Source organism: Notolepis coatsorum, assembly GCF_963971535.1.
Source record: "Notolepis coatsorum genome assembly, chromosome: 1".
NCBI lineage: Eukaryota > Metazoa > Chordata > Actinopteri > Aulopiformes > Paralepididae > Notolepis > Notolepis coatsorum.
In genome coordinates this window covers 79,518,136-79,538,071 of record NC_140165.1, presented here as the reverse complement: position 1 = coordinate 79,538,071, position 19,936 = coordinate 79,518,136, and the positions used below count along the sequence as shown (strand labels likewise).

Genomic DNA, 19,936 nt, shown 5'->3' with positions numbered 1-19,936 from the left:
TACACATGGATATTCTCACTATTTCTGTTTTGTCGAGCACAAAGAAAATAACGTTTTAGTTAAATGTCATTTGTGTTTTGGCTCAAAGATCTTATCTACTGCCCATGCTTCAACGAAGCTAGTAGCTGAGTCTAACGTTAACAGGACTCATCCGAAGCCACTCGCTTTCGGGCATCTAGTTAGCATCACCAGGCGGCACACGGTAAATGGGACGGAACACTTTTTCCAACTACTTGGAGAGAGAATATACTAAATGGAAATCAAATGAGATAAAGAAAATGTTTGAGGGGCTGGACTAACGTTACATTTCGACCACGGCAGACTTTGGTGAGTTCAGTGATGTGAATGCAAAGTTGATCAACAGATTTTGACTGTAAGAATCTGCAAGGGAATCTCATCAATACTAATCAAACAATATAAATATAGTCCTTTCATGCACAATTATTGATATCGTAACTATTCTAACGTTGCAATGCACGATTGATATCTTAAACAACGTTGCAAATCGGTTATAATGAAATGCTCCGGCGACATCAAGGCTTCAACCTAAGCGGCGATACAATTAGGCACGGCGCATTTCTTATTATGTCGGGACTCGGGACAACATTGTGTTTGTGTCAAATTTGTGTTTGTATAGACCACATTGCTTAGCAGAGTTCAGTGATGTAAATGGAAACTGTCAAGTTGATCAACAGATTTTGAGTATCTGTAAGGGCATTAATGAGAGCAATCTTTTTATTTATTTTAAAGTAACTAAATAGTTACTTTTCACAGTAACGCATTACTTTTGGGTGTAAGTAACTAGTAAAGTAACTGAGTTACTTTTTAAATGAAGTAACTAGTAGTAGTAGTTTATTCAGTCATCATCTCACACAATACAATATACACCATCATTTAACAATATTTGATTTTACAGTGACTGAAAAGGTACAGACTGAAGCATAATGCTTATATATGCCTGTCCTATATTCTTAACAAAAATTACAAAAATTAAGACTCAAACAGTATTCTAAAAGAAAATAGCAAAAAAAACAGTATTATTCACCCTTGTAGTTTTCAAAAATAGCTTTACAAACCATTTTCTTAAAAACCAAAAGCGAATTACTCATTCTTAACTGTATATCAGCATTGTTCCACAAGTTAACCCCAATAATAGAAATACACCTCCTTTTAATCCCTTTCTTAGCTTTTTGAACAGTAAATTTACAAATATCTCTCAAATCATATTTTCTTTCATGTATTGAAAAAAACCTTTGCACCCCATCTGGGAGTAACTTTGCTTTAGCTCTGTACATTATTTGCATAGTTTTATAATAAACCAAATCATTCAATTTCATAATATGAGACTTTATAAACAATGGATTGTGTGTTCATAGTAACCAGCCTTGAAAAGGTTCCGAATGGCCCGCTTTTGCAGTAAGACTATTGGATTTACTGTATTTTTAAATGTCGACCCCCATACTTCCACACAGTAAGATATGTAAGGAAGTATAAGTGAGCAGTAAATGATGTGCAAGGCTTTGTAGTTTAATATATCCTTACATTTATACAATATTGCTACTGACTTAGATATTTTTCCTTGAATATAGTTAAAGGGGAACTATTTTACTATTCCTAGCACTATTTGGGCAACTTTAAACAATTCCTGTCAGTCTATTGAAGACATCTGTACGTTTAAAAAAAAAAAATGCATTGGTTTATATTTCTAATCAAGTACTCAAACCCATCATTTTTCAGCCACAAGAAATCAGGCTGTTATGGCCTGGCTCCGCCCATAAGCACTTTGAGTGACAGTCAGTCGAGAGAGAGAGAGAGGGGGTGTAGACAGACAGACAGACACCCTATGTCTATACGTTGTGTTAGTTTGCTGCTGCTATGAGAGAGAGAGAGAGAGAGAGAGAGAGAGAGAGAGAGAGAGAGAGAGAGAGAGAGAGAGAGAGAGAGAGAGAGAGAGAGAGAGAGAGAGAGAGAGAGAGAGAGAGAGAGAGAGAGAGAGAGAGAGAGAAAAGTGTAAACACTCTGCGTGTCCTCCCGGGAGAGGGAGCCGGGAGGACACGCAGAGTGTTTACAGTTCTCTCTCTCTCGGTTCGGGAGCATGAGCTGTCTGTGGCGCAGCGCGGTGGTGGACTTGAGCCGGGAGGACACGCAGAGTGTTTACAGTTCTCTCTCTCTCGGTTCGGGAGCATGAGCTGTCTGTGGCGCAGCGCGGTGGTGGACTTCCTCGAGAGGGAGAGGGAGACGCAGAGCGTTTACAGTTCTCTGCTTCTCTCGCTCGGCGGGCAGCTAGAGGGGGCGGGTGTTATTATGCAAATGCACCATATGACGTCCCATATAGGCAAATTTTCAGATGACTCACTTGAGGGAGGGACATTATTGTGAGGGGAGAATTGGAAGAATGCGCCAAATCGAGAATTAGAGACATAGATTCTATTACTATAAGTCCACATAGCTAGAAAATAACCCTAAACACAGGAAAAGGTCATTTATAAGATAGTTCCCCTTTAACATGTTGTTTCCATGTTAATTTCTGGTCAATAACTACCCCTAGAAATTTTATCTCAAAGTCTTTCTATTTTTACATCACATATTTTTAACTCGATATCCCCCTCTATTTATTTTCGATTACCAAAAACCATACATTTAGTTTTCTTAATATTGAGAGACAATTTATTAACATCAAACCAAGTTTTGAGAATTTCAAGCTCTCTTTCAATATCAAACAAAAGTTCCTTTAAATTACTTCCTGAGCAATATAAATTTGTATCATCTGCAAAAATAACAAACTTTAACAGTTCAGCAACATTGCACATATCATTAACTGCTGCGGTCAGGCAAGCGATACCGGAGTCTCATGGCAAGCACAGAAAGACTCAGAAGAAGCTTCTATCCCCAGGCCATCAGGCTGCTCAACGAACAATAACACTATGCAACAACCATCAAATTCACTCACAGCTAGGCCTGCCACGATAACACATTTTGCTGGGCGATTAATTGCCCCCGAAAATATCGCGATAAGCGATATTATTGCGACCGGTTAGAGAATTTTTTTTTTGGAGAAATTTATTTCCCAAAACTTTTATTTTGAAGCCCACCGCTCCGTCTTTTCCTGTGTTTTAGACTTTTATTTTGAAGCCCACCGACCGGACCGGAAGTATTGTTGTGATTATCAGGTACTTTGGGTACCAGAAAAGTCACGTGAAACACTGCAGACCACTGATTGGTCAGAATAGAGACGAGTCTCTAGGATTTCATAATCATTATGTTTGCAGCAGGCACAAGTGCAATAAACAAAGGATACAGTCACTGTGTATTCTGCCTCATTTATTGATTAAACAAAACCGACATCAACACAATTTGCCACCGAGCGGAGAGTTTAGTCTCGCAAAAAGATCGCTGACTTGTTAAGGCTTGTTGTTAGGTTAGGTGCTAATGTTGTGCTAGCGTTTTAGCATGGCTATCGTACATAGCGTGATCAATATAACTTGCTATTGATTGTTTGTATGAGTAACGTTAATGCTAGTAGAATAGACACAACGTGAGGTAATCACCATCCATTTTAAACCGGTTATTACCTAATGCTAACGTTAGCAAATAGACGCGACTGGTAACGTTACAGCTTGTTAGCCTAATGTTAACGTTAGCATAGACAGCCTAGCTAACGTTAACGCTTGTAGAATAGACACAATGAGAGGTAACGTTAGCGTTAGCAGAATAGACACAACGAGGGTCTCGTTAATGTTGTTATTGATTGATTGATTGAAAACTGTGTTTACTCTGTTTGTATGAGTAACGTTGCTAGTAGAATAGACACAATGAGGGGTAACGTTAGCCCCACGGAGCTCCTGTGCTGTGCTCTGTAGTAAAGCCAGCGGCCCGCCTGCGTGTGGCTTTTTCCCAATCCAACAGTGCAAAAATGCGGAAGCATTCGTCACCGCACGCCACTACGGTAAAGCGCCTTTCTTTTCAGGCCCGCTTTGGGAGCTGTCGCGCGGAAATAGGCTGTCTATTGCCATTCTCTTTGACAAACTCTAACCTTAACCAGCTCCTTAACAGCGCCTAAACTTAACCGTTCTAACCTTAACCAACTCCGAAACAATGCCTAACCTTAACCTTAACCTTAACCATGCCTAACCTTAACCATAGAAAGAATATTGCCATTCTCTTTGACAAACTCTAACCTTAACCAGCTCCTTAACAGCGCCTAAACTTAACCGTTCTAACCTTAACCAACTCCGAAACAATGCCTAACCTTAACCTTAACCTTAACCATGCCTAACCTTAACCGGCGAAAGAATACACGTTAAAAAAAAATCACGTTAAAAAAAATATATTTGACGGGATTCGAACTCACCAGCAACTAGCTGTAGGATCCACAGCCATGGCGTCTTGCCAATTGAGCTATTTCTGGATACTGAATTTGGGGCGGTGACTTATATATATTGTTAAGGCGGGATCTCATGCGCATGCGCGAGCACCTCGCGAGCACGCCGGCGCACGCACGCACCTGAGCGAGCACGCCGCCGCTGGGCGCTGCGTGAAGGAAAATGAAAGGCGCATTACCGCACGCCACTACGGTACCTCCGGTGACGAATGCGGAAGCATTTTTGCACTGTTGGATTTGGAAAAAGCAAAAGGCGGCCCGCCTCCCAACACGGACAGTGACTGACAAGGGGCACTGGGTCCGCCTCATTAAAACAAACGCGCAAATAGCAATTAATCGCGCCCGTCAAAATCATTGCATTCATTTTAATTATCGCTGCAATTAATCGATTTATTGCTTATCCACACGCACACACTCACTTTAAACAAACAACTCACTGCAGCACCCACTCTCCACACTTTAGAACACCTAAACACACTTTATATTTATTGGCAAAGAATTTGCACTACAACCCATACCTCAGTACACCTTACTGTAAATTGTACCTAAATTGTACCTCATCCCATTTCTGCTTTGCACTATATAGTAGATTGTATATTAGTATATTGTATAGTATATTGTATGGTAACTCAGTTACTTCTACTCTGCATTGAACATTGTACATACTGAACACTTGTGTCTACGTACGTGACTTCTATTTTTACTTGCTATACTTATTTTATTTTATACTTATCTTTTTTGTCTAGCACAGTCTCTGGAGCGTAACAGAAAGAAGCATTTTGTATAAAAGTATTCTGTACTTCTGTATGACAACTAATAAAGAAACTTGAAACTTGAAACTAATATAAAGTATAACAATTTTTGGACCTATCACAGATCCCTGGGGTACTCCACAGGTGTCCTTCCTAAATCCTGACACAGTGTAATTAATTTGCACACATTGCTGTCTGTTTTCCAAGTAGCTCTTCAGCCAAGACTTAGCTATACCTCGTATCCCATATTTCTCCAGTTTTCTCACTAATATGCTGTGATCTATTGTATCAAAAGCCTTCTGTAGGTCAATATAAATACCAATAGAACACTTGTCATTGTCGCCTGCTTTAGTTATTTCTTCTACCATCTCCATCACTGCATATGTAGTAGTTCTATTTCCCCTAAACCCATACTGGTGTTCACTCAGTATTTTGTATTTGCCAATGAAAAGATCCAGTTGTTTCACAAATAATTTCTCTAATATTTTTGAAAGTTGAGGAAGTAGAGACACTGGTCTATAATTGTCCGTTTGATGTGTATCTCCATTTTTAAATATTGGTATTACCTTTGCTGATTTCATATTATTAGGAAAAACACCTCTTTGAAAAGACAGATTGCAAATATAGGTCAAAGGTTTTACAATAGACTCAATTACTTCTTTAATAATTACCATGTCAATGGAGTTTATATCAGTTGATGTTTTGTTTTTGAATTTACTTACAATTTCAATTATATCAAGTTCATTTACCCCACAAAGGAACATAGAACTGATATTACCATTAATAAGATTATTAAACATATATTTTGTATCCTCAGGCACAACAATTTTGCCCGCCAAAGTAGTTCCAACACCCACAAAGTAGTCATTGAAATCTTCAACGATGCTTTTTAGGGATGCTCGATATTGGCTTTTTTACCGATACCGATATTCCGATATTGTCCAACTCCAATTTCCGATACCGATACCGATATCAACCGATACCGATATATGCAGGGTTTCCCCCCCAAAAAACGGAATAATTTCAGGTAACTAATAATTTCACTGGATGCATTCAAAAGGCTTTCTAAATGTAAGCATTATCTGTGCAAAATATGATCATTAAAAAAGTAAAAATGAACATTTTAAACCAACATGCATACTTTTGACAATAAATAAAATAAGAATTGGTTCTTACTTGCTTGCCTGGGTAAATAAAGGTTAAATAAATGTTAAAAAAAAAAAAAAAAATAATAAAAAATTGTTATTGTTTTTTTTTTTTTTTTTTTTCGATACCGATATTTTCCGATATCACATTTTACTGCCGATATCGGCCGATAATATCGGACATCCCTAATGCTTTTACATTGTCCACTTTAGCATCTGAGCTATTTAGAAAATAACTTTGATATTCAGATTTATAACCTCTATTCCGAATAATATGATTGATTATTTTCCAGGTCTTTTGTATATTATTTGCACTGTCCTCTAATATTTTATTGTAGTATTCCTTCTTCTGTACTCTCATAATGGAAGTCAGTTTGTTCTTATACAGCTTATTCAACTGGTTCTCAGTTGTAAATATTTCTTGTAAAGTAAGTTTTTCTTTTTGCACGCCCTTTGCATAGCTTTAGTCATCCATGGCTTTCCTTTATATTTATCCTTCACCCAGCTCTTTCTAATAGGACAGTGTTTGTTGTATAGCTCTGTGAACGTCAACAAAGAAATTAAATGAAGTAACTAGTAAAGTAACTGAATTAGTATTGAATGCTAAAAACGCTAATCAGCTGGATCGGTATGAAAACATTGCACAATCAAGCCAGAATTTACGTCAGATAGTCCTTACCTGTGGCCGGGAGTATTCCAAAAATAATATTCCAATTGTTTGATCGCAATCTGGTACATCCAATGTCGATTAGGGCCACAGCATAATCAATCACAGCATATGCATCGGATGTCCCGTAGACGTTTGGATGCGACCGATTGAACCTATAGCCTTGCTGTGTAGTAAAAATCTGCACCCGGAGACCTTACAGTGTAACACAAGGGTCTGGAACAAGGTTTACTGCAGCTCGATACCGCCACATGGTCGAATCTGGCTGGTACTGCACCCTCGGCATCGCAGTAGGGCTTCTAACGGCAACATACGGGTCCCTGGCATTAAATAGGATATTAAAATCGGAAAAAAAGAAAAATGAACCAAACACGTAATATTACGTGGTCTGGCACCCAACGGTTGTCGGGAAATCACGTAATATTACGTGAATGGCCCCCATTGAGTTAAACTAGCTACATCTTTGGTTCATACAGGCTCTTTACCTTGAACAAGGTCTTTATTAAACTAGCTTCATCTGTGCTTCATACAGGCTCTTTACCTTGACATGGTCTTTATTATTATTATTATTATTATAATAATAATGCTAGCCAAAACTAGCTTAGCATTGCAGCTCAGGTCACCAGAAGTCTCCAGCTTCAGTTAAAAATAAACCAATACAGTAATATCCATTCAGTGACGGATCAATGTAGCCTTACAATGTTTATCTTGTCAATTTATAAAAGGTCTATAGTGATGTGATTAATTATCTCTCTCTCTCTAGTCCTCAGAGTCTCTTAGCCGGTATGAACCGGTTCCTTGCTCTGTTGGGGATCACATTCAGACGAGACCCCAACAACTTCAGACCCCGAATCAACAAACTCAACTCTATCAAGGTGCGCACACACACATATACACACACACGCACATATACACACATATATACACACACACGACACGCACACATACACACACAGACGCATACACACACACATATACACACACACACACACGTGCACATATACACACACGCATACATACACACATATACACACACACGCTCGCACATATACACACACGCATACACACACACACATACATACATACTGTGGTGGAACCAACCTCATCAATTATGATCGTAGATGGATCTTCATGATCAATATAGGTTTAATAGTGAAACGAAGTGATACGAAGTACATGTAGGTTAAATGAGCTTGGCTGGGAGGAGTGCTCTCATCCTGGCCACCTGGAGAACACTGAGGGAGAGATGGGGACACTGTGCTTAAAAGCAGAGGGGGTTTAAGCTAGGGTTGGGTACCGTTCACATTTTAACAAGTACCTTGGAATCGATACCTGACGGTAGCTTTTTCGGTACTTTCATAATAACAAACGTTTTATTTCAGTTGTAAAACTAAACTAAAGTCTGAACTTCTCAATTTCAACATTGTTACCACACCACACAAACTAAAACCCCTCCCTACATCCCTCTCCCAACCCGTTCCTATGGAGAATGGCTTATAGCAGACTTAATGATTTTAGAATATTTCAGCTAATGAAGTTAAATGTTTATTATCAACAATTTAGTTAGTTTTTATAGTGTAACGTTTGGCAACTTCAAATAATTTTTGAGTTGAGAGTTTTCACTGCACATAGAAACAGCGCGACTCGCGAGAGGAGTTGTCGCAGGGCTGTTGAATGCAGGGCTGTGTCTATTCTATTCTATGATACCAGTGCCTTATTAGCTAATAGCTAGCTTCGAAATCCTCTATTGTCTGTGTGTGTCGCGTTGAAGATGACGTCACGGCGCCCTCCCTATGACGACCAGCTACACTGACGGGGGGGGGGGGGGGGGGTACTATCTGCAGTGGAAAACGAACTAAGTGCCATTGAGTAGTCGAGTAGGTACCATGCAGTGGAAAAGAGGCATAAATTACTAGGGGTGGGAATCGCCAGAGACCTCACGATACGATAGTATCGCGATACTTGCGTCACGATACAAATTTTTTTTTTTTATCAAGTTTGATTTATTACCTTTTATTCAACTGCAAAGTAAAACTTTGTCAACATGTTTTATCTAATAAAATAAAGTTCAGTCTGTCATCTCACTTCAATCATTTTTATTGCAGAACATGGTATTTTCTCAAGCAGACAGATGTCAACACTGTAATCTGTGTTGCATGTACCTGACAAACTGAACTGTTTGTATTACAGTCATATTCCAACTTAACTGAATGCACATGTGTGTGTGGACTACTGTACTATTACAGGTATTGAAATGAACAATGCAACTTCCTTATACAAAAATAATAATAATAATGAATAATTAAATATCGATACAGTATCGCCACACAAAGTATCGTGATACTACTACGTATCGATTTTTTCCCCCACCCCTATAAGTTACCCCTACCTGCGCGAGCTGCTGCGTCAAAAGAAGTACAACAGGGCTCTATGGAGAAACCATGACACTCCCCTGACTAAAAGTAGTTTCAAACTAAAACGGCTGGATGTAATTTTGCCAAATCAGCATGGCTGTGAGTGTGAGTCTTTCACCTATTAAATATCTAGCTTTGGCATGGATTGATTGTTTAGATCGCTAGCATGGCTAACAAACGCAAATATATTGTAGTCTGCCCCGTTGTTCTGACCAGGATTACGCTCCTTTCTGCCCCGGTGATGCACGCGCACACTGAGTCTGGCGTATACGGCAAACAGGTCTATTATGAAATGACAATTGCGCGTCATTGGAATTCTGATTATTTTCTAACTGGGCAGGTCTTAACACATCCAGGGCCCACTGTTGTCAGGCCTGCTTTCCATTACAAACGTTCACTGTGGCTCACCACGAATACTGGAGACGCTGGGTTCGCCTGTTCGAGCCCAGCGCTCCACGTTGCTTTCAGTTTAGCTGGTCGTCCGTACTAATACACATTGGCAGTATTAGGGGGTGGGAAACTGATGGGTGGGGATCGGGCGTTGTGGACAGCGACTCCTACAGGTCGGTTGGTGCGCCTGCGCAGTAGAATCAAAGCGCAGACCCCTGACGCTGAAAGATCGCGCCGCGCAGGTGAAGAGATGCGACTGCTGTTACCTCGAGTATCGGAGGGGACTCGTGCTATGTATGACTTAGTCCACATTGCAGCCGGCTTGTGGGAGGCAAGAAACAGCGTTCGAGACAGGGGAGGGTTGAATTGGATACGAAATTGGGATGGGAGAAAAATTGAAAATGGGAGAAAAAGTGGATCCAAAAAAAAAAACGTTCACTGTGCGTCACATTGTTTGTAGAGCTAAACCTATATTTTATATTATAGCTATGGATCCAATATCATTGTCAATTGACAGTATGAACCGTTCAATATGCCATAAAGAAACAAATTTCTCATCGATATGTTCCCGTTTATGATCTGGGATCATTCCTATGAGGCTATTTATAAGGCGCAACGCTAATAACGTTAAATCCATTGGTGTTTTGTCTCTACACACGCTACAGTTAAAAATACAAATGTATATGATCGGTATTATGTTCCATCATGAATGTGTGAAAGGGGGGGTGGGGGGGGGTCGTTTGTGATTAATTGATTGCCAATAACGGCATTCGTTATTACCACAACATACACTGATCTGGTGTATGGCTATGAAATCCTTGCACGATCAAGCTGAAATTGACGTAAAATTGCTCTTACCTTTGGCCGGTTGGATTCTAAAAAGAATTTTCCAATTATTTGATCGCCATCTGGTAGATCATAACTCCATTTGGCACACGCCATAACCCTATACAGCATAATGAATCCGGCGTCCCAAAAAGTATTCCATGCGATCTGGTGAAGCCCTCGCTTCAGGCTAACAGAAAAGTCTGCCCGGAGCGTTTTCAGTGTGACACCAGGCCTGCAACAGCGGTTACTGCATTCTTGAGACAGCGCCACTACCAGGATCTGGCCGGTACTGCACCTTCGGAGTCCCAATATGCCTTTTCCAGGCAAAATACAGCTCCGTGACATGGAATAGGATATTAATATCGAAAAAAAGGAAAAGACACCAAACTAGAATCTTTGTTTCCGGCACTCAACCGCTGGGCCACAGAAACGAAGATTCTCGTGAACGGCACCCAAAGGGTTAAGCTACCGAAAGGTGGCACAGATTGATCTAACGTGAATCGGTACTCTGTAGTACCGACGTAATTCGGTCGGTACCATTAAAAGTCTGGTACCCAACCCGTTTAAGCTATTGTTGGGGCAACCAAAAGGGATTCCTCCACAATACAAATACACACCAATACACACACTCATACACTCATACAAAAATACAAATACACACACACACTGAGTAGACCTTTGACCTCTGCTCTCTTGCAGGACACGGAGCAGAAGAAGAGTGGCAACTACTTCTTCCTGGACGACTAGACTGGACTTCCTGTCTGGGCCAATCACAACTTCTTGCTACGGCGCAGCGCTGCATTCAATGGCCCACGAACATTAAGAAAGATTCACTCATTCTGTAACTCATCTTAACTCCATGCCTGGAGCTGCATTCAGCAACCTGCAACACTCTTCGTCATGTTCTATACTCTACATATCAGGCTGCGTTCAACATCCAGTAGGGTTGTGAAGTGTTCAACACAGCTCGTGACATCATTTAACAGCCCGTACATACTGGACCACATTCGATGTTCAGCAATGTTTTAAAACGTGATAAACGCCAACATTATGTAATGACATAACCATAATCACAAATACACTTGCTGCTACAGAGGGACGTCTGTTCTACTTGATGTATGTCTATATCCATAATGTGCAGGGACTTGTTGAAGGCTGTGTTAACACAGCGCTACACAGCACTCTACATTCTCCACTGCTCAATACAGAAATATAACCAATAGAGCTGAACTGCTTATTTTGTCGTGCCATCAGGGAGGTGTGTGTTTGCTCTATATGCCGTGTTTCTATCTGCTTGGCTCTCTTGTTTATATCCCAAAGCTTTGGATCTAGAGTTGTGCTGTTGAGTCTCTGGAATATTCTGAAGTCTGTAGCAACTCGTGTTTGACCTTCAGGAGCTCCTCTGAGCGCTCTGTATAGGATGATGTGACCAGGATGGAACCCAACATTCTAAACTAGAATGATATGACCGGGATGGAACAGAACATGAACATTCTAAACTAGAATGATATGACCGGGGTGGAACAGAACATGAACATTCTAAACTAGAAGGATATGACCAGGATGGAACAGAACATGAACATTCTAAACTAGAAGGATATGACCAGGATGGAACAGAACATGAACATTCTAAACTAGAAGGATATGACCAGGATGGAACAGAACATTCTAAACTAGAATGATATGACCAGGATGGAACACAACATTCTAAACTAGATGGATATGACCAGGATGGAACACAACCACAACATTCTAAACTAGAATGATATGACCAGGATGCGTGTATATTTTCCCCAACGGAGTTTCACTTCCACGTTCGGTTTGCGCGATCTGATTGGCCACTGACGTTTTTTTCAGCGCCAATCGCGTTACTCTTAACAATCGCGCCAGCAGGCTGTTACCCTAACCTTAACCAACTAACCCTAACCTTAACCAACTAACCCTAACCTTAACCTTAACCAACTAACCCTAACCTTAACCAACTTCGAAAGAGAGCAACTTCGAAAGAGTCGCCAAGCTTAACCAGTTTGTTAGGAGTAACGCGATTGGCACTGAGAGAAACGTCAGTGGCCAATCAGATCGCGCAAACCGAACACGGAAGTGAAACTCCGTTGGGGAAAATATACATGTGACCAGGATGGAACACAACCCCAACATTCTAAACTAGAATGATATGACCAGGATGGAACACAACCCCAACATTCTAAACTAGAATGATATGACCAGGATGGAACACAACATTCTAAACTAGAATGATATGACCAGGATGGAACACAACCCCAACATTCTAAACTAGAATGATGACCAGGATGGGACACAACCCCAACAATCTCACAGAAGCAGCTAGGAGACGACACTTCTTCTGTGATTTGTCTCCCAGGTAAAGAGGAAGCCATTAGAAGGGTTCTGTGATGGTGCTGAGCCCATCCTGGTCGCGTCTATTCGAATCCCAACCGGTTCATGCTTCCGCATTCACGTTTTGCGCTCTGATTGGCCACTGACTTACGCTAGTTTTGCCCCCCCCCCCCCCCAAGTTTAAACATCAGACTTAGCTCACCTCGTTTGTCTGCTGCCTGTGGATCCTATGGTCAAAAGTTCAAATCACTCTTGGTTCAAGTTTTTTTTTCACGTTTAATTAATTTATCCACTCTGGTTGGATGGTGTGTATGTATATGTATGTACTGTGCTGTATAATGACAATTCATTTTAATCGAATCTCATTTTGAAATCGCTACGCTGCCTATGGACACGACAGTGGCAGCCAGCTTCGGAGGTGATTGCATTGCACCATGGTGATCCACTCAACAGGTAGCGATTTCAAAATGAGATTCGATTAAAATGTATTGTCATTATACAGCACAATACATACACACCATCCAACCAGAGTGGATAAATTAATTAAACGTAAAAAGAATTTAAACTTGAACCAAGAGTGATTTGAACTTGTGACCATAGGATCCACAGGCAGCAGACAAACGAGGTGAGCTAAGTCTGATGTTTAAACTGAGTGACTAATCCATGATTTACACTTGTGCCAATTGCGTTTGTCCCTAATCTTTAGTATTGGCATTAATAAATCAGATGTCATGCTAATATGTCATGTTCTACAGTAGGACTTACTACTGTGATACCCATTTCAAAGTGTCCACGCATTCAGATGTCATGCTAATATGTTCTACAGTAGGACTTACTACTGTGATACCCATTTCAAAGTGTCCACGCATTATTTCTACGCTCATACCGGGTGGGGGGGGGGGCAAAACTAGCGTAGGTCAGTGGCCAATCAGAGCGCAAAACGCGAACACGGAAGCATGAACCGGTTGGGATTCGAATAGACGCATCCTGGTCATCATTCTGATGTTCTATTAAGGAAGCTTTGTGTGGTGCTGTAATATTGAATTTGATTCCAATGGTGCAATGGTCTTCTGGTTGCGCCCTGATGGTGCTGACTAACCAGATGTCCTGGATGACTGACTGGCTAACCCACGACAGACAGACAAGCTAGACTGACTGGCTAACCCACGACAGACAGACAAGCTAGACTGACTGGCTAACCCACGACAGACAGACAAGCTAGACTGACTGGCTAACCCACGACAGACAGACAAAGTACACTGACTGGCTAACCCACGACCGACAGAAAAACAGGGTTCGCACAAGGTCCTTGAAGTACTTAAAGTGCTTGATATTTTTTTTAAAGTCCAATGCCTGGAATTCCTTGAATTTTTTTTTAACAATGTGCTTAAAAAGTCATTGAAATTAGGGCGGCTAGGTGGTGCAGTGGGCAAGGCGCTCACTACCAATGCAGGAGATGCTGGGTTCGAGCCCAGCTCTCCGCATTGCATTCAGCTTTGCTGGTCGTTCATACTAATACATTTGGCAGTATTAGGGGGTGGGAAGCTGATGGGTGGGGATCGGACGTTGTGGACAGCGACTCCTACAGGTCGGTTGGTGCGCCTGCGCAGTAGAATCAGGAAGCGACGGGGGTCCCTCCAAAGCGCAGACCCCCGACGCTGAAAGATCGCGCTGTGCAGGTGAAAAGATGCGACGGCTGCTACCTCGAGTACCGGAGGGGACTCGTGCAATGTATGGCTTCGTCCACATTACAGCCGGCTTGTGGGAGGCATGAAACAGCGTTCGAGACAGGGGAGGGTAGAATTGGACGATACGAAATTGGGATGGGAGAAAAATAGAAAATGGGAGAAAAAGTAGATTAAAAAAAAAATTCCTTGAAATTCAAATCAACCATTCGCATTGAAAGTTTTGTTCATCCATGATACCATTTTTCTGAATCAAGAAATAGAATATTTTTTATTTAAAGTGCAACACTTATTTTTATTTTTTAATAACACATAATTTTAAAGTTAATTGTAATCCTTTTATATGGCCCTTTTAAAATGAAAGTGCTTGGAAAAGTACTTGAAAGTCCTTGCATTTCATTTTGCAATGTCTCAGGGCTGTCTTAAATACTTCGAAGCTTCGTTCGATGGGCATATGATTTGAATATGAAAATAAAATTCGAATATATAAAAGAAATATGTATATATCTATATTTTTTTGTTGTGCAAAATCAACTCTGCCTCTTTGTTAATTACAACAAGCAATGCTGTTTGTTATTTAAGATGAGGTCAGACTCTGCACGGACAGATTTGTGTTCATTGTGCTGCTTTTATAAAGCCTCAAATGACTGCTTACAATATTTCATGAAAGCAAAGTGAACAAAGTGCTGTACAAGTCCCACAACATTAAAAAAATATATATATATAATTTTTCGATATAATTTCGAATTAAAATCGAATCTCGGCCCCGAAGCTTCGAATTCCAAAAAAGAATTCGAAGGTCAGCCCTGTGAACCGTGGAAAAAGTAGACTGACTGGCTAACCCACGACAGACAGAAAAACTAGACCGACTGGTTGAGTAATTGTTGGGAAGAAGACTTGTCATCATAGCGCTGGACAACTCCAGGCCCTGAATAAAGACACACACACACACCATGACAAGTAAGAAACTGGGTGAATCATGGCCTTGAATACCAGCTGTTTGATATTATAACGAGTGATTGGGGTGTTATGTAATGAATGATAACGGCTCAGATCATAATAAACTTCACTTCTCAGGACCACCGCAGCGTCTCTACCTCTTTCTAGAGATGAGCAGCTCTGCCATCGTCAAACTTTTAATCCTTCACAACAAACACTGTTGGAATACTTTGATGTTCCACCTGGAAAATTATGATTTGTCTGAAATCTCTGGTCTAAGGCAGGGCTGCCAGAGGTACGGCCCACGGGACAGGCCACAACGCAAGGGTTGCAAACAGTGATATTCTGTTTGGTCCATTTTGATGCATTTTAAATTATATCTGGATTGATTTTGAGAAAATGTGTTTATTTCCTAAGCATATTAAAGGATGAGGCCGGTGTAATTCTATTTATTTTCTTTGTCAACAGCCTATTATGTAAAAGACCCAAAACCAACCAACACATTTCTTCTGCTTGCAATGAATGAATGAATGAAATAGTATTTCCGTGTCATGTCCGACGACCCATCCCTTACGGGATTATAAGACACCAAAAACAACAATCACTGAACATAACATAATCACTTCCCAAGGGAGGGGATAAAGACACATCCTTATGAGAAGACAAGTCTGTTATGTGACCAGAGGGAGGAGACAAGCTCCTGTTTCCCCCACACAAGTCTGGTCCATCTTGCCAGTAGCCAACACCAGAGTATAGCTCATTCAGAAGTCAGAACTCCCATTGTTTTGTCAAAAAAAAACTGAAACGAGTCACAGAGCCTGTGAAAAAGTACAACTGTGTTCATCGCAACAATGAACTCTACTGGCAAAAACAAACGGTACAGCTCTGGGAATAACTGCTGCCACTGCACATGGTGTAGACTAGACTAGAGGATGGTCATCTGACTGACTGTCACTCTGATCTAAACCTGCTCGGTCACAGCTCACTGGTAGAGATGAGAACAGAAACCAAAGAGCAGTGATTTATTTGTATGGAAGAACAAGACTGGATTCACACATTCAGACGTGTTACAGCCGTCACCATTAACCCTTTCTTTTTTTTAAACTTTCTTTTTTAGCGTTTATCGCTTTTCTGGTCAAGCATGACCGACAGAAACAGGTTGAAACGGGATGAAGAGCAGGGGAAGACCTTCTGAGAAAATACGGCAGGTCCGGGAATCGAACTCGTGTACCCCAGATCCGTGACGAGCACGGTTTTCCCCGACGCAGAAATAGCCCCGAGATATGCGGTGAGCTACAGGAGCTCCCCTACCATTAACCCTTTCACAACCACTACAGAAGGTTAACCTTTCACTACCACAGTGTGGTTGTGAAAGGGTTAACACTTTGTCGTGTGGCAGTGAAAGGGTTAACATTCTGTATTGTCGCAGTGAAAGGGTTAACCATTTGGCAGTGAAAGGGTTAAGGTGTGCCTTTCTGAACCTGTACACTACACAGTTCTACTGTAGTCCGACTGTAAAGTACACAGGCCTACTGTCTGAATGCAAAGTAGGCCTAGTTCTAATGTAGGTCTGAAAGTACACAGTTCTCTAATGTCTGTAAAGTACACACAGGCCTACTGTAGTTGGACTAAAGTAGACTGTTCTAATGTAGGTCTGACTAAAGTACACACAGGCCTACTGTAGTTGGACTAAAGTACTGTTCTAATGTAGGTCTGACTAAAGTACACACAGGCCTACTGTAGTTGGACTAAAGTAGACAACTGTTCTAATGTAGGTCTGACTAAAGTACACACAGGCCTACTGTAGTTGGACTAAAGTAGACAAGACTGTTCTAATGTAGGTCTGACTAAAGTACACACAGGCCTACTGTAGTTGGACTAAAGTAGACAAGACTGTTCTAATGTAGGTCTGACTAAAGTACACACAGGCCTACTGTAGTTGGACTAAAGTAGACAAGACTGTTCTAATGTAGGTCTGACTAAAGTACACACAGGCCTACTGTAGTTGGACTAAAGTAGACAAGACTGTTCTAATGTAGGTCTGACTAAAGTACACACAGGCCTACTGTAGTTGGACTAAAGTAGACCGTTCTAATGTAGGTCTGACTAAAGTACACACATGCCTACTGTAGTTGGACTAAAGTAGACTGTTCTAATGTAGGTCTGACTAAAGTACACACAGGCCTACTGTAGTTGGACTAAAGTACTGTTCTAATGTAGGTCTGACTAAAGTACACACAGGCCTACTGTAGTTGGACTAAAGTAGACCGTTCTAATGTAGGTCTGACTAAAGTACACACAGGCCTACTGTAGTTGGACTAAAGTAGACAAGACTGTTCTAATGTAGGTCTGACTAAAGTACACACAGGCCTACTGTAGTTGGACTAAAGTAGACCGTTCTAATGTAGGTCTGACTAAAGTACACACAGGCCTACTGTAGTTGGACTAAAGTAGACAAGACTGTTCTAATGTAGGTCTGACTAAAGTACACACAGGCCTACTGTAGTTGGACTAAAGTAGACAAGACTGTTCTAATGTAGGTCTGACTAAAGTACACACAGGCCTACTGTAGTTGGACTAAAGTAGACAAGACTGTTCTAATGTAGGTCTGACTAAAGTACACACAGGCCTACTGTAGTTGGACTAAAGTAGACCGTTCTAATGTAGGTCTGACTAAAGTACACACAGGCCTACTTTCTGACTGAAGTACACCACCAGACACTAGAATCTAATCTACACAACAATATTAAGTCAACACTGAGAAAACAAAAGTTAAAGCCTACCATCTGTATTTTCCTAACACATATTTATTATAAATCTACTACCTGGTTACAGTCACCATCATGAAGACATGCACACAGCCTCGTATCTTCAGTAGTATATGATACCAAACCCTGGCAGCACATCACCCCCACCCTCAATCCACCGGCTCCCCATCAAATCCTGCATCACCTACAAATCCCTCCACGCTCTGGCACCTCAGTACCTCACAGACCTCCTCCACCCCTACACTCAGTCACGGTCCCTGCGATCCACGGACACTGGTCAGCTCTCCATCCCCCGAACCAGACTGCAGACCTTCGGGGACAGAGCTTTCAGTGTGGCAGCTCCCACCCTCTGGAACTCCCTCCCTGCAGACCTCTTCAACTTGGCCGTTAACCCCTAATTTCTCACTTTATATGTTGTGTCTGTCCACCATGTTTGTTACTTTTGTTATTTCCCCCCCCTATGTAAAGCGACCTTGGGTCTTCTGAAAGGCGCTATATAAAACAAAGTTATTATTTATTATTATTATTATTATTATTATTATAGGAACTAAATCCTGCAGGTGGAACTATGAGCACCAGCAGCATCCGGACGGTTTCTCTCCGTGTTCTCCTGTGTCCAGGATTTCCCCCCGATGTGGGACATGTCGACAGTAGCCACGGTCATTTGCCTACCAAGATGTCCGCTTTGACGATGTAGCGGAATACTATGAATGGAGTGTTGCATGATTGGACCTGGGGCGTATGTTGAGAAAAGATAAATACTATATATGTATTTAAAGGTGCTGCAGTTTTTTCCCCTTCCCCCCCCCCCCCCCCTAAGTGTTAAGTAGCTCGACAGCCACTACTGATAGTGTTTGGTGAGTAACACAGGTCTCCCAGTCCCTCCGCTCTGCAGTAAAGCCGTTCCCACTTCATTCCATCAGGAGAGAGAATGCCACAAAGTGGTGCGTGGGTAATAGGAAAAACATGGTGGCGGCTTGTGCTCAAACTCTGTCCACCCAAATGGTTAATAAAAAAAAAAAAAAAAAAAAAACGTAGGCAAGATTATGTAATTGCTAGATCTTAATTCATATTTGATCTGAAACGCCTAGCTTGACAGGAAGTTAGCCAAAATGCTGATATCGCTTACAGCCCCTTTAATGTTAACACATTCACAAGGTATGATTTCTCACAGTGGATCAGGCAAGTGACGGAACATGACTTCCTACTTCAGGTCCAGGGCTTCTGGGACGGACTGGAATGACTCCCAGTTTGAGACAAATCAGAAAGGCTCCTTAAACAAAGTGAACTATTCCTCTAAAGAGCAACTAAACACCCCAAATAAATTGGCTGTTTAAGGAATTCCAGGCCTTGACTTTTTTGGGTCAAAAATCAAGCACTTTAAGCACTTCAAGGACCTTGTGGGAACCCTGAATTACATGCATCGACTCACAACCAGGTGACTTGAGTATCCTGGTACAGAACAGAACTCTCTGTATAGCGGCCGGGTTAAAGAGCAGAAACACAGCGGACCATGTTCTGCAGGAACAGCTGTAGGAAGAGGAAAGCTGAAGCATACAGGCTCTGGTTCTGACGTTACAGAGTAGAAACACATTGAGCTCGACAGACCGCA

The 19,936-nt window shown here is 41.4% G+C and overlaps 1 protein-coding gene across 1 annotated transcript in view; it reads left to right on the top strand.

Moving 5' to 3' along the window:
* LOC311237650 (ATP-binding cassette sub-family E member 1-like) overlaps window positions 1–12,345 on the top strand; it is a 109,331-nt gene extending 96,986 nt beyond the window's left edge. The window contains exons 18-19 of the mRNA XM_084325603.1: window positions 7,709–7,820; window positions 11,277–12,345. Coding sequence (XP_084181729.1) covers window positions 7,709–7,820; window positions 11,277–11,324 — 160 coding nt within the window. The 3' untranslated portion in view covers window positions 11,325–12,345. The remainder of the gene's footprint in view (window positions 1–7,708; window positions 7,821–11,276) is intronic.
* The last annotated feature ends 7,591 nt before the right edge of the window (window positions 12,346–19,936 follow it).